At 41.8% G+C, this 12,812-nt stretch overlaps 1 protein-coding gene across 3 annotated transcripts in view; it reads left to right on the forward strand.

Moving 5' to 3' along the window:
* The window catches only part of INTS4 (integrator complex subunit 4), a 51,910-nt gene extending 40,046 nt beyond the window's left edge, over positions 1-11,864 (forward strand). For 2 of the 3 annotated variants that reach the window (XM_090030705.1, XM_090030704.1), the window contains exons 19-24: positions 475-534; positions 2,440-2,599; positions 2,863-3,006; positions 4,532-4,652; positions 9,640-9,829; positions 11,630-11,864. In XM_090030705.1, coding sequence (XP_089886831.1) covers positions 475-534; positions 2,440-2,599; positions 2,863-3,006; positions 4,532-4,652; positions 9,640-9,829; positions 11,630-11,642 — 688 coding nt within the window. In that variant the 3' untranslated portion in view covers positions 11,643-11,864. Of the gene's footprint in view, positions 1-474; positions 535-2,439; positions 2,600-2,862; positions 3,007-4,531; positions 4,653-9,639; positions 11,401-11,629 lie in introns of those variants that run through there. The other variant, XM_090030706.1, reaches the window with a different exon arrangement.
* The last annotated feature ends 948 nt before the right edge of the window (positions 11,865-12,812 follow it).

Consider the following 12,812-nt stretch of genomic DNA (forward strand, 5'->3'; position numbering starts at 1 on the left):
AAAATAGCTTGGAATGCACAAATCATTTGATTTGAATTGTTTATGATGCACTGATTTATAAAATACATAAATGAAACTATTGAAAATTTATAGCATGCCATTTATTTTTAGACATATTTAAATAAGAAAAGTTGCACGTTAGTATTGTTAAAGGATTCCATCGTGAACTTGGTTAACAGGTCTTTTCTGTTTTAAAAAAAAAAAAGGTAAGGGAAAGAAAAATGATGTTTTGCTTGACCTTTCTTTCTCACAACAGGTGTTTTATGTCCCAGTTGGGTAGATATTTAATCATGCAGATAACTTTGATCATCACAGAATCATAGACAATTAGGATTGGGAGGGACCTCAGGAGGTCATCTAGTCCAACCCCCTGCTCAAAGCCAGACCATCCCCAACTAAATCATCCCAGCCATAGATTTGTCTAGCCAGTTTCTCTCTAATTTCCCTTTTATTTTCCATTCATCTTCACTTCAGAGTGGAACCCCTTTTTGGGATGTGTGAAAAGTTTTTACAGGAAGTGGACTCTTTTCAGAGGTAAGTGCATTGCTCTTTTCCTTTTCCATTTAAACTTCTTTCTCTTTTTTTCTATGCTATCTTAAGTAGAGAATGTGTCAGATTAATCTTAAGCTTTCAGATACCTAATTTTTGTTTTAGAATTAAGTTGGGCAGTAGGCACTGCTAGCTCTGTGCATTGAGTTTCATGCTTGATATTTGGTTTCACCTGTGTGTATGCAGCTCCAAAGGGCACCAGTATGCTTTGTACATAAAAGGCCTGATCATGCACCTGTTGAAATCAGTTATAAAACTCCTGCTGCCTGATATAGAATCAGGGTCTTGGAAAACAGAATATGTAAGCACAGCTTCACTGGGAAGTAGTAGTTAATAGGAAGGTGAGAAACTCTGAAGGTAGTTTTTGGTTTCTGATACTCTGACAGCTCCTCTCTAATGCTTTTAACGTGGCCACACTCGGTTATCACAGTGCCAGCTTTTGCTGCATTGCTTACATTTCTTTTGGTATTTTTTGTGAATTCTTTTCAAGTACTTGTTCACATGACTGCTACTTCTGGAGCACATGCACCTGAGACTGGATTATTTTTGTCAGCTGTGTCCATGGGACCTTCCACTGTGCCTTTAACATCCTTACCCTGTCACCTTTTCTGGGAATAAATCCTCTCAGTTTACTCAGCCACAGAGTAGTTCAGAGCTCTTCATCTCTGACATGGTACATGTTTTATCAGATCCCACCATTAGCATTTGTCTATAAGGCTTGCAAAATCTTATAGCTGATTTCAGTGGGTTAAGGACAATGAATGGACTGTTGACCCAGTCCTGCAGACCACCCTATGCAACTGGGGATGCACACCAGCAGATTGATTTACTTTAGAGCAGAACAAGAAATGGTAGACTGCCTTCTCCTGATCCCAGGCTATTTGTACAGTGCTGTCATGCCACAAGCTCCAGAGATGATCTGTAGGTCCTATGAATTCTCCATTGCATACCCTTGATATAATTAGGACTCTTCCATATTACCTTGGAGTTGGACTATTCAGGATCTCCCCAGCTGTTTGTAGCTTTTTGCTGACAGGATGAAATTCAAGTTAGTATTCACCTAGTGATTAATTAAATGGGTGTCTGTTCTATTAGCTGATGCCATGAATTAGCAAAGTTAAATCCACCAATGCAGATTGTATGTACCCTAATAGCATCAAATCTGTTTGCACTGAGCAGCATATCCGTTTTAGAAATTTGGCAGGAAGCTGCATGGGAACCAGACCCCACTGTCATCCCGGCCTTGTTCTTAGTTGAGACATCAAGATCCAATTCCTCTTTGGCAAAACTGTTTTGCAGTCATTAAATAGGCTTTCTGGCACTTGCTGATTAACGCTTAGGTCACAAGACACTAGTCAGCAGGAACAGAATCCCTGGGTAATGGCTTGAATCAAAAACAGTGACTGCACAGTACCTCCTTCTTAGAGTTGTGGTGTGCATATGCATCCCAGGACCTCCCCTCTTCCCTGATGCTGTTGGATCCTATACTGGCTGGATCCCATGTTGGTGAAGGAACTGAAGGATGGGTAGGGCTTCTTCAACACTTTTATGCTTCCAGTTTGGGAGGCGGAGAGGGTATGAGGAGCCCTAGGGTGGAGGCCTGGCCCCAACATAATTGCTGGCTAAACTAATCCCATCTTGTGCCCATGTGTGCACCAGAAATGGGAATCCATGTGGCAACCTGTCACAAAAAAACATGGTAAGTAGTAGGTGGGTTTTTTGTTAATGTTGCAGCTGACCTTGAAGCTTGTCTGTTGATTCTGACACTTGCACAATGTCAGCTCTGTTGTGATAGGTGAAATAGATAAAGCTGAACCATTGAGAGAGCCAAGGAATACAGTCCTAGGAAATGACTTTGATTTACATTGCTTATGTTCTTAACACACACAGATGTTTTATCTCTGAGCTCCCCCACATGCAAGGCAGTTTTGTGGATAAGCTGCTAGACCTGATGCCCAGGCTTGTGACCTCCAAGCCTTCAGAAGTGGTAAAAATCCTGCAGACAACGCTACGACAAAGCGCCTTCCTTCACCTCCCTCTGCCAGAGGAGGTGAGTAGTCCATGAGGAGTGAAATAGAGGCATCTTCCAACCTGTTCCCAGAACTAACTTCATGAGGGGCCACCATGAGCCTTTTATGGGCCAGTCATGAGAGATGTTTTTCTTCATACTAAATGTCAGGGTCTTCAGGATGGTTGCCAAAAAATAAAGAGTTTGAATAATTTTTAGATATTATCAGGAATTTTAAAAAATTCACACACAATGGATTCTTTGTTAGGAGGTGGAATAATTGTCTCTTTCTTCCTCTGCTCCAGCTCCATAAAGCTTCTGCAAACATCATTGAACCTACTGGTGAATCTGATAACCCTTTGAGGTTCACATCAGGGTTAGTTGTGGCTTTGGATGTTGATTCAACTCTGGAACACGTGCAGGATCCTCAGAGCACAGTTAAAGTTCAGGTAATGAATGATTATTTTAAAGGATAATGGAAATAATTGGCAGGAGTTAGCATTTTCTCCTAGTGTTCACCATAATGATAATATTCTTAAATTACAAAAATGCTATGCTTATTTTTGATGAGGGGGTTATTTTCTGTGATTAAATATAGCATTACATTTAGATTAGTGGCTCTCAACCTTTTTAGACTTAAGCAGTACTCAGTAGACATAAAGCATCCCTCCACAGCTCTTGTGAATTGAGCAGCAGCCCACTTCAAAAAACAACTTATTTATGAAGGTGCTTACCTCCTGCCCAGCCCTTCTGGAAGTGGGACATTGGGTATTGGGCAGGGACTGAACTTGAGCTTCCTCTTATGTGCTTATCTTCTAACACCTTGTGGTACCCTTCAAAGGATCTTATAGCACCCTATTGAGAAACACATCTATTTAGGTACTAGTTTGCATCTAGTACACAGGCTTTGACTTAAGCACAGTCCATGGGAGTTTTGGTTTGAGTCCACGTCCGCTTATGGGACGAATCAGGGCTTTGGGGTAAGCTATATAAAATTCCAAGTGGTCAAGCCTTCTGATGGCATTCTGTCATTGTACATTTTTCAGGTTAATGCTGCTTTTTGTATTCAGGAAGCTTGTTGTGGGCACAAGCTAAAACAAGTATTAGACGCTATGCATCAGAGGGGTGAATGAACTGGTGGGAGCAGAAGTTGCTGTTTGAAAGCTTACACAAAGATATAGGAACATTGTCCTCCTTATTTTAAACTTCCTTCATGCTATTTAGTCACTTACATCAAACATAACCAAGGACATGGGCGTGATAATTCAGAATAAATTGTATAGCCCTAAAGGTTTTCATTGCAGGTTGGGAAACCCAGTGTGTAGTGCAGAGGTGAAAGCCAGTTTTAATGCATGTTTTTCTATGCAACAGCCTGGAATGGCCACCATGTAGCCAACAAAACTAGAGGATTAGCTACAAGGTTAAGAAGGCAGGAATATAAGTTAGCATGAGAAAAGCCAACCGCAGTGTATAAATTCCTAGTACAGTAAACTAAGAACATAAGCGTAATAAAATCATAGAGAAGTAGGACCGGACAAGACCTCCAGAGGTCATGTAGTCCAATCCCCTGCCTGAGGCAGGATCAACCCTATCCAAACCATCCTATAAAATCCATGCTCTAAACTGTACATAAGACTAGCATCAACGCTGACACAACGTAGATGTAATACCCTAACCTCCTGTGTCTTGCATGTAATGCTTCTATTGATGCATCCCAAAACTACTTTTGCCTTTTGGGTCAGACCAGTGGTCCATCTAGCTCAGTATCCTGTCTCTGACAGTGTTGAAGTGGATGCTATAGACAGAAAGTATTGAACTGGATGTTTCTAGAGTGATCTATCCCCTATTCAATTCCCTCATCGGCATTCACCATTATATGTTTAGAAATGCCAGACAAAACATCTGCAGCCAAATTCTGTTTAAAAGCCATTAATAAGAACAAACTTCTGGTGGTTTCTTCTTTACTTCCATTAGGTATTATATCCAGATGGGCAGGCACAGTTAATCCATCCTAAACCAGCGGACTTTCGAAATCCTGGTCCTGGAAGGCACAGGTTGATCACTCAGGTTTACCTTTCGCACACTGCCTGGACAGGTAAAGAGCACATGGTTGTGTATATTATCTTCTCCTATCCCAGCCTTTTGTACCTGAGGTACATCTCGCACAGACAATGCTACTCTCTCTTAAAAGGACTTCTGGGGAAAATGCAGTCTCCAGCTGTCATTGCCTCCTTCCCCAGAGTTTTCCATATTCTGGAGGGAGCTTCTGTGTATCCTTGTGACCTCTGAGCAGTTGTATCCCTCAGCCTGACAGGGCTGACAGTCCTTTGCCACTGCTCCTTAGCTAACCAAACAGCCTGCTGCTGGTGAGAGAGAGCTTGCGTGCCACCCAAAGAGGAGCACGCTTTCCAGGACACAGCTTTTGAATGAGAAAACAGGTATTAAATGCCAGTCACTCCTTTTGTAGCACAGAGCAATTGGCACTAGGTCCTGGGACGCAGTATCCTAATTATAGAAATGTTGAGTCCTTTTTAAGTGATCCAAGTAATTCATTGTTTTACTTCCAAAGAATATTTGAACACAATAGCGAAACCCTGAAACTGTGCATTTGACAGTACTTTACCGCTGATTTTAAATGTATGCTTTTCTGTATCTTCTCTAAAAAGAAAAGCTGTATCCCTGAATTCATCTTGGGCTTTGATGTTAATATTTCAGTAGTAGTTGGCATTTTGCACTTGTCCTCTACAACGTGCTTCCACGACTGGTATATAGAGCATTAGTCTACCAACGTAAAGGTCCAATATTTCTTTTCAGTGTCTCCTAAACAGGGTTCCTGCTTTTCCCTTTCACTTTATTCTGTTCAAAGAATCTATCCGTTTCCGGTTAACAGTATTTGGTAGAATATTTCTCTAACCAGAACTCACATTTATTGTAGTTTTCTGTTTGCTGTGATATTTCTTACGTTTCTACAATTTATGGTATGTAATATAGCTTTGAAGCTTTCATTTATTCGGTTGTGTGCTGTAGAGAAGATGGCTTTCTTTTAAGGTATGGAGCACCTGAATGTAGAGTTTTCATGCTCCGTTGAAGTTGATAGAAATTTTGCCATGGCTTTCACAGAGTAGGATGAGTCCTGTTATTTTATGATTCTGCAATAGGCCTCCTGTGTGATCTTGGTCAAGTTACTTTAATATCTCAGTTTTGGGGGTTGCTATTTACTGTGTTGTGTAGATTATTGAATAAAGTGCTTGAGGGAAAGAGATCATGTAATGTTAACCATTATTCTTAGAGACACGCGTGAGAATAATGGTGCAGTTGTTGAACATTTGAGATGTCTAGTCACAGACATCAGGAGCATGAGCAAAAATGGGGAGAAGAGAAGCTTACCCTGCAGCTAAAGAAATGACAGACTTGCATTAAGAACGTTCAGACTGAAGTGTTCAGTGCCACCTTTGCTTTAGTCTTGACCAAAATGACCAGAAGATTTGCAAAATGAACTTTAACAAAGAGATGGAAGTATAGGCCAGAACAGGGGAAAGAGCCGGTTTAAGAGCACTTAAATATGATAGTATCATATTGGCTGGGTCTGAAATTCCCCAAAATAATTGTTGCGCAGTTGAGGAAATACCCAAAGTACACTCAACACAATTAGGAAGCATCTTAGAAAGCTTTTGGAGATGGGTGAGGTCCCAGAGGAGTGGAAAAGGGCAAGGAGCCAAGATCTTTTCAAGCTGTCAGCTTAACTCTCATCTCAAACGAAGTATTAAACAATTTAACAAGAAAAGCAGATCTCATCAAACCATTTAATTTACTTCTGTGATAGGGTTGTTGAGTTACTGGATAAAAAGGAAGCAATAGATCTGATCTGTCTTGACTCAAGTAAGACTTTAGACAGTATCTGACCTATCATTTTTGTAAGCTAAGGAGCTGTGATCTAGGACATGTAATCGCCATAAGGAGGGTGCACAGGCGGCTAAAAATCGTTCTTGGAGTAGTTATCAGTGATGTGCTTTCAGACTAAGAGAACATTTCAAATAGGTCTGTACAGGTCTATCTTGGGCCTCACTCTAATTGGTATTTGTATTAATGATTTGGATGGTGGAATGGAGCATTGACTTGTAAAATCTGCAGGTGATACCAAGCTGGGAGAGCATCCAAGTGTGCTCGCGTACAGGGTCAGAGTTTGAAATGATCTTGACAAATTAGAGAGAGATTCCACAATGAACAAGACAAAATGCAGTAAAGGTAAGGGCAGGCTGCTACACTCTTAGGGAGAAGGAATCAGATGCAAGAGGGTGATAACAGAATAGGAAATGGTATGGCATAAAAGGATCCGGGGGTTTCTAGTCCATTACAAATTTAAATGGGAATCAACAGTATGATGTAGTTGCAAAAAAAGGCGATGTATTTCAGAATGTGCCTTAGATATGACATGGGAATAATTATCTGCTGTATTCACCCTGATGAGTCTTCAAGTGGAGTACTATGTCCAGTTGTTGGCATAATACTTTAAGAAAAATGTTGCTTTCCTCAAAAACAAGAATTTTAGAAAATATGTCCTGTGAGGAAGGGTTGAAAGAAACTGGATTTTTGTAGTCCAGAAAGAGAAGACCGAGGGAGACACCAGCATCCCAGTATATACCTGATGAAGAAGAAATTGGCCGAACTGGCAATGAACATGATGTAGGCTAGATACTAGGAAATGCTTTTTAACAGTTAATTGGGGTGGTGAAACACTGATATAGGCTGCCTAGGGATGTGGAACCTCCTTCATTGCAGGTTTTTAACAGCAGGATAGGCAAACAGCTGTTGAGGATGATCAAGGTATATTTGATTCTGCCCCTGACCTAGTAAAGGGGCACTTGGAGGGGTTGGATGTATTTAAGTCAACAGGCCCTGATGATCTTCATCCTAAGGTACTTAGGGAATTAGCTGGAGTCATAATGGAACCACTGGTGCAACTGTTTGCATACTTGTGGCACTCAGGACAGGTCCTGGAGGATTGGAAAAGGGCCAGTGTGGTCCCTATTTTCAAGAAGGAGAGGAAGGAGGAACCAGGTAACTATAGGCAGGTTTGCCTCACCTCTATCCTTGGGAAGACCTTTGAGAAAATTGTTAGGGATCAGATTTGTGGGGGACTAGCAGGTAATATAATGCTGAGGGGCACCCAGCACGGGTTCATAGCAGGCAGATCCTGCCTGACTAACCTGATTTCTTTTTATGACTGGGTCACAAAATGCTTGGAGGAAGGAATAGAGGTAAATGTTTTTTACTTAGATTTTAAAAGGGCGTTTGGCACAGTGTTGCACCCAGTTCTTAAAGATAAGCTAAACAGTTGCAATGTAGGTTATTACACAGTCTGGTGGATAGAAAATTGGCTTATGGGACACACCCAGAGAGTGGTAGTGGACAGGTCGGTTTCTGCCTAGAGACATGTGGGCAGTTTAACAAGAACAAGTGCCGTGTGTTGCACCTGGGGAGGAAGAATCATCAACACTCCTACAGCCTGGGAGGCACCACTCTAAGTAGCACAACTGCGGAAAGGGATCTCGGAGTCGTAGTTGGCTTCAAAATGAACATGAGACACCAGTGTAAAGCTAACTGCACTCTTTCTTGCATAAATAGGTGCATCACAAACAGGTCTAGGGAGGTGGTACTTCCCCTCTGTGGCATTGGTCAGGCCACAGCTGGAGTACTGTGTCCAGTTTTGGGCACCGCACTTCAGGAGGGATTTAGATAACCTGGAGAGGGTTCAGAGAAGGGCCACCTGTCTGGTTAAAAGCCTACAGGAAAAACCCTATGAGGACCGATTGAGGGAGCTGAATCTCAGCAAGAGAAGGCTGAGAAGTGATCTTGTGGCCGTCTACAAACTCATTGGGGGGGGACAGCAGGAAACAGAGGATACAGTGTTTACCAGGGCACCAACTGGGGTAACTAGAAACAATGGCCACAGACTGAAGGAGAGCAAATTTAGATTGGACATCAGGAAAACATTCTTTATAGCAAGGGTTGCCAAAATATGGAATACACTTCCAAGGGAGGTGGTGCTGTCCCCTTTCTTGGAGGTATTTAAAAGGAGATTGGACAAACACCTCAGATGACCCCAGCACTCTTTCCTGCCCAGGGCAGGGGGTCAGACTTGATGATCTAATAGGTCCTTTCTGACCCTAAAATCTATGCATCAGTGCAGGAGGCTGGTCTAGATGATTTCTTGAGGTTCTTTCCAGTCCTAGCTATTAGAATTCTTCATTGAAGCCTGTCCTAGGAGTCTCTCTTAGACTGCTATCAAGATAAACAGTTGGCAAAACTGTATTTGCTCTAAGCATGCTGGATTGCCATCTCAGTCACACCAGTGTAAATGCCAATAGTCTGACTTGGGAAGACAGATCAGTGGTTATCTACAACTTTAGATTCAAGGCACCACTGGGAGAAAGTGCCACACTTAATTTTCACTTGTCTTTTGGCTACAGAAAAACAACAGAGTGATTCTTCCGTTGCAGAGAAGTCAGCCTACAGCAGGACAGAATTAATTTCTATTTGAAATCTCTGGGTTTGTCTTGTGAATCATGCTTGCACACCTAACAGTGCTAACATTTCATGTCACTCTTCAGCACCCTTGAAAGGCTCTCAAGGCACCCTTGTTGAGAATTGCTAGGATAGATACTTTGGTCCTTGCCACGCAGGATCAGGTTCTGATCATGTAAACCGGGGTGGTCAGCCTGCAGCATACATGCAACAAGTGGCACGGGCAGTTCCTGTGTGTGTGGCACGCTGCAGACCAGTACAATGGCAGATAAGGTAGAAAGCAGAGCAAGACATGGGGCAGGGAGCAGAAAGCAAAGCAGCAGATTGGAGATTGGACTGGGGAAGAGAATTGGAGTGGCACTTGTGGAGGGTGCTGGGATAATTTATGGCACACCTGGAGTAGCTATATTGAAATTTGTATATTGACCATAGTCGTCCACAAATTTTAAATGAGATCGAATATCATCCATATCTAAGACATCAGCAATTTGCTTTCTCTTCAGTATTGTTTATTCCGCTTGCTGATCGGGTATTGCATCTCTTTCTTTTCTTTTCAGAGCCATGTCAGATTGAAGTGAGGTTACTATTGGCATACGATTCCAGTAGGAGCAAAGCTTCCGCTAAAATCTCCAAATCCGCGTGGAGCGACAGCATGGATGCTTTTCCACAGTCTGAAAGTGGCATTGAAGGAACTATCCCATTCAGCAAACCAGTCAAAGTGTATATAATGCCCAAACCTGCCAGACGGTGAAGTCAATTGCTAAAAGACTTAATCTGTGGGATTGCTGGGTTACATGTACACAGATTATTGTATTGCAAAATAGTGGATCAAACCATAATAGTGTTCTGTTAAAGTGAAAGACTGCAAAACGCAATGAAGAATACAGCTATGAAAGAATAAGTGGCCTCCTTTATTAAAAGACTGGTTACAGCATAAGTTATGGATAGGTACCATGAACACAGGCATTTCTAAATCAAATTAAGAAGAGTGAGACACTTAATGTTGACGTTCCATCCATTACTCTTTTTATCGGGTCAAATTCTGAAGTCCTGAGTTCCTCCTCTAGGAAAGATCTCTTGTAGAGGCCACTGGGAGTTTTGCCTAAGTGAGGATTTGGTCAAACTGGCAGTGTTTACTACGTAAATACTTAGTAAGGCATTTTAGATGCTTATTATGGTTTAATGATGATCTGAAATAGAGCAGAGTTTTTTGGAATGTCTAAAATGTGTGTTGGTCTTTTAGTGCTGGGCAAAGATTTTTTTCCTACAGCACTGCTGTATCTGGGTAGGAGCCACTTCTCAAAATGCAACACTGGGCTGTTCCTGGGCTGGCTTATGCCTTTGCCGCCATATTGAAGGCAGTGAATGATTGGCCCCTTGCCACTCCAAAGTTTTTGGTGCCTTGACTGTTTTAAATCGAAACAAAAAACCCAAACAACCCTTTTGCAAACCTGGAGGCTTTCTGTTTCAGGGTAGGCTCCTTACCTGAGAACAATGGTAATGCAACACCTGTGTAAAATCACTGAGTTGCCTCTGCATATAATGAAGAAGATGCTCTATATTTTTACCTTGTCATTGTTAACACTCCTTCTTACTTGCTTTCTGTACGTCTCTGTGAAGAATGTGTGCAGTGGCACAGGCAAAAAAAACCCAACCAACCAGCTAGCTGTCCTGTCAGTAAGATGCAGGATCTTCTGCTGCTGTGCTGTGCTCTGGAGCTGAAGCAGATCTTGTTGTGGCATGATAAATGGTCTTTCAGCATATACAGTTCTGAATCAGTTCAGTAGTGCACTCTCTCTATTAAATTAGTGAGATCAGTAGTCCAGGCTTATTATCAGGTGGGAAGAAGGGGCAGTTAGGGATGAAATGAAAGGAACAAAGAGCCTTGCCTAGAGGATAGGCACCATGGCATCCTTCCACTGGAGCAGAATGATTGTTCCTGTCTAGTGGCCTCAGGCTCCAAAGGGGTTGTCCTTGCCCAAGTTCTGTTGCTTCTGGAGCTTCAGCTGAGAAGGTATATCTTGACACTGTTCCCCAGCACAGGCTTGTGTTTTAAAGGCCTGTAGGAGCACCCTGTGACCCCCTAGCGGCCTGTAATACAATTTATTAGAAATGCATGGTATATGAATTTTTCCAGCACAATGGCCAAATATTCCCTGTGTTCATAAATTATTTGTAAAAATGTATATTTGCAGCAGGTAAGTCAGATAGCTGAGGATGATAGTAAATCCTTCCATTCACTTGTATAGACTAGCATAACCCATTATGCATAAACCCTTTTAAATGTGCTTTTGTACAATAAACTTGGAAAACGCCAACCAGACTTGTTTCTCTTTATTATAAGAGTGAACATGTATTTCTGGCAGAGGCTTGTGCTGGAGAGACCACACCCCTGTTGTTTCCACAGAGGTACTATTGGCATGTTTCAGGTGACTAGGTACAAAGCCACAAATATCTGTAATCCCTGGGATGTTAGTTTATCATAGATTTAACTTCACTTTTTAACTTTTATTGCTCTTACAAGCTGTTTTTGTATTTCACCTTCAGGGCACTGGTTTGAAAACTTCCTGCATCTGTAGCAAAAGAGCTGGTCATCATCTGACTGCGGGCTCAGTTCTGTTTCCAGTGGACAGGGGTTGATGTACATCTCTTATCATGAACCTGCATCTTGGGCAGACACTTGATATATTGAGCTACCTCCTTGCAGATTTTCTTCCTCTCTGTTTACATTTCAGCAATATGTGTATAGTTTGTCATAGCAATAAAGATTTGTGATCCAGTTCGTGTCCATATTATACAAGCCACTACAATTCATCATCTTGCTGGCAAGTGGAAATAAGCCTAATCTGAGTGAACTGTGGAGAGTGAACTGGTTATTCAGCCCTAGAAGTTGCTTTGGCATTGCAGAAAGAAGCTGTAATACTGGTGGGTAGAAGAGAGAAGCCCTCACTGATGCTACCTCTTTTCCAGTGAAACCTTGAGGTTTCAGCATTAATCACACGATTCATTAATTGTGAACTCTGCATGCCTGAAAAGGAAGAAATCGTCTTGGCTCTTCTGTGACTAACAAAATGTTGAGCTATGAATAGCCACCTGGTCCAAGGCAGTAAGCCAATCATACTCTTCTTTCTGGATCTTTAAATAAAATAAAATGCTTGCCATCTTTTTCCTGTTGCTCAGCATGGTCATGAAGATAGTTTCCTTAACCAAGGGAAATTTATGATATGGTAGGCCTCATTGGAGAATCTGTTCTTCTGTTGGTGCCTAGTATTAACAATTGGCTACATGTCTTGTAAAATGAGACCAGACTCTTTTATCCTGCATATTGGTAAGGACTGAGAGTCAAAGCCTAGAGGTATTTACCAAAGCACCTAAACTGCATCTTAAGGTCATGTTTTTGAAGGTGTTTAGACACCAGAAGCGCCTTGCCTAACAAAACTCTGGACTGGTAAGGGATGGTTATATTTACTTATTTACTGATTTTTAGAGTGAGGACACACAGGTTCGTTCTCTTGCTTCTACTTTCCAGTCTCCTGTTTGGATTCAAAACATGGGCTCTTCCATTAGCCATGATGTTATCCCAGAGTCAGTTTAATCTTTGATGCTCACCTGACATTTTCCTTTCTTTGCATTACACCTTGTTCAACCTACAGCCAAACTCTGGAAATTCCTTCTTCTCCTCTTGGGTGTCTTAATGTCATTGAGACAGATGAATTATTCCCTCAAGTCA

Source organism: Crocodylus siamensis, chromosome 1 (genome assembly GCF_052110815.1).
Source record: "Crocodylus siamensis isolate JL-2025a chromosome 1, ASM5211081v1, whole genome shotgun sequence".
Taxonomy (NCBI): Eukaryota; Metazoa; Chordata; order Crocodylia; family Crocodylidae; genus Crocodylus; species Crocodylus siamensis.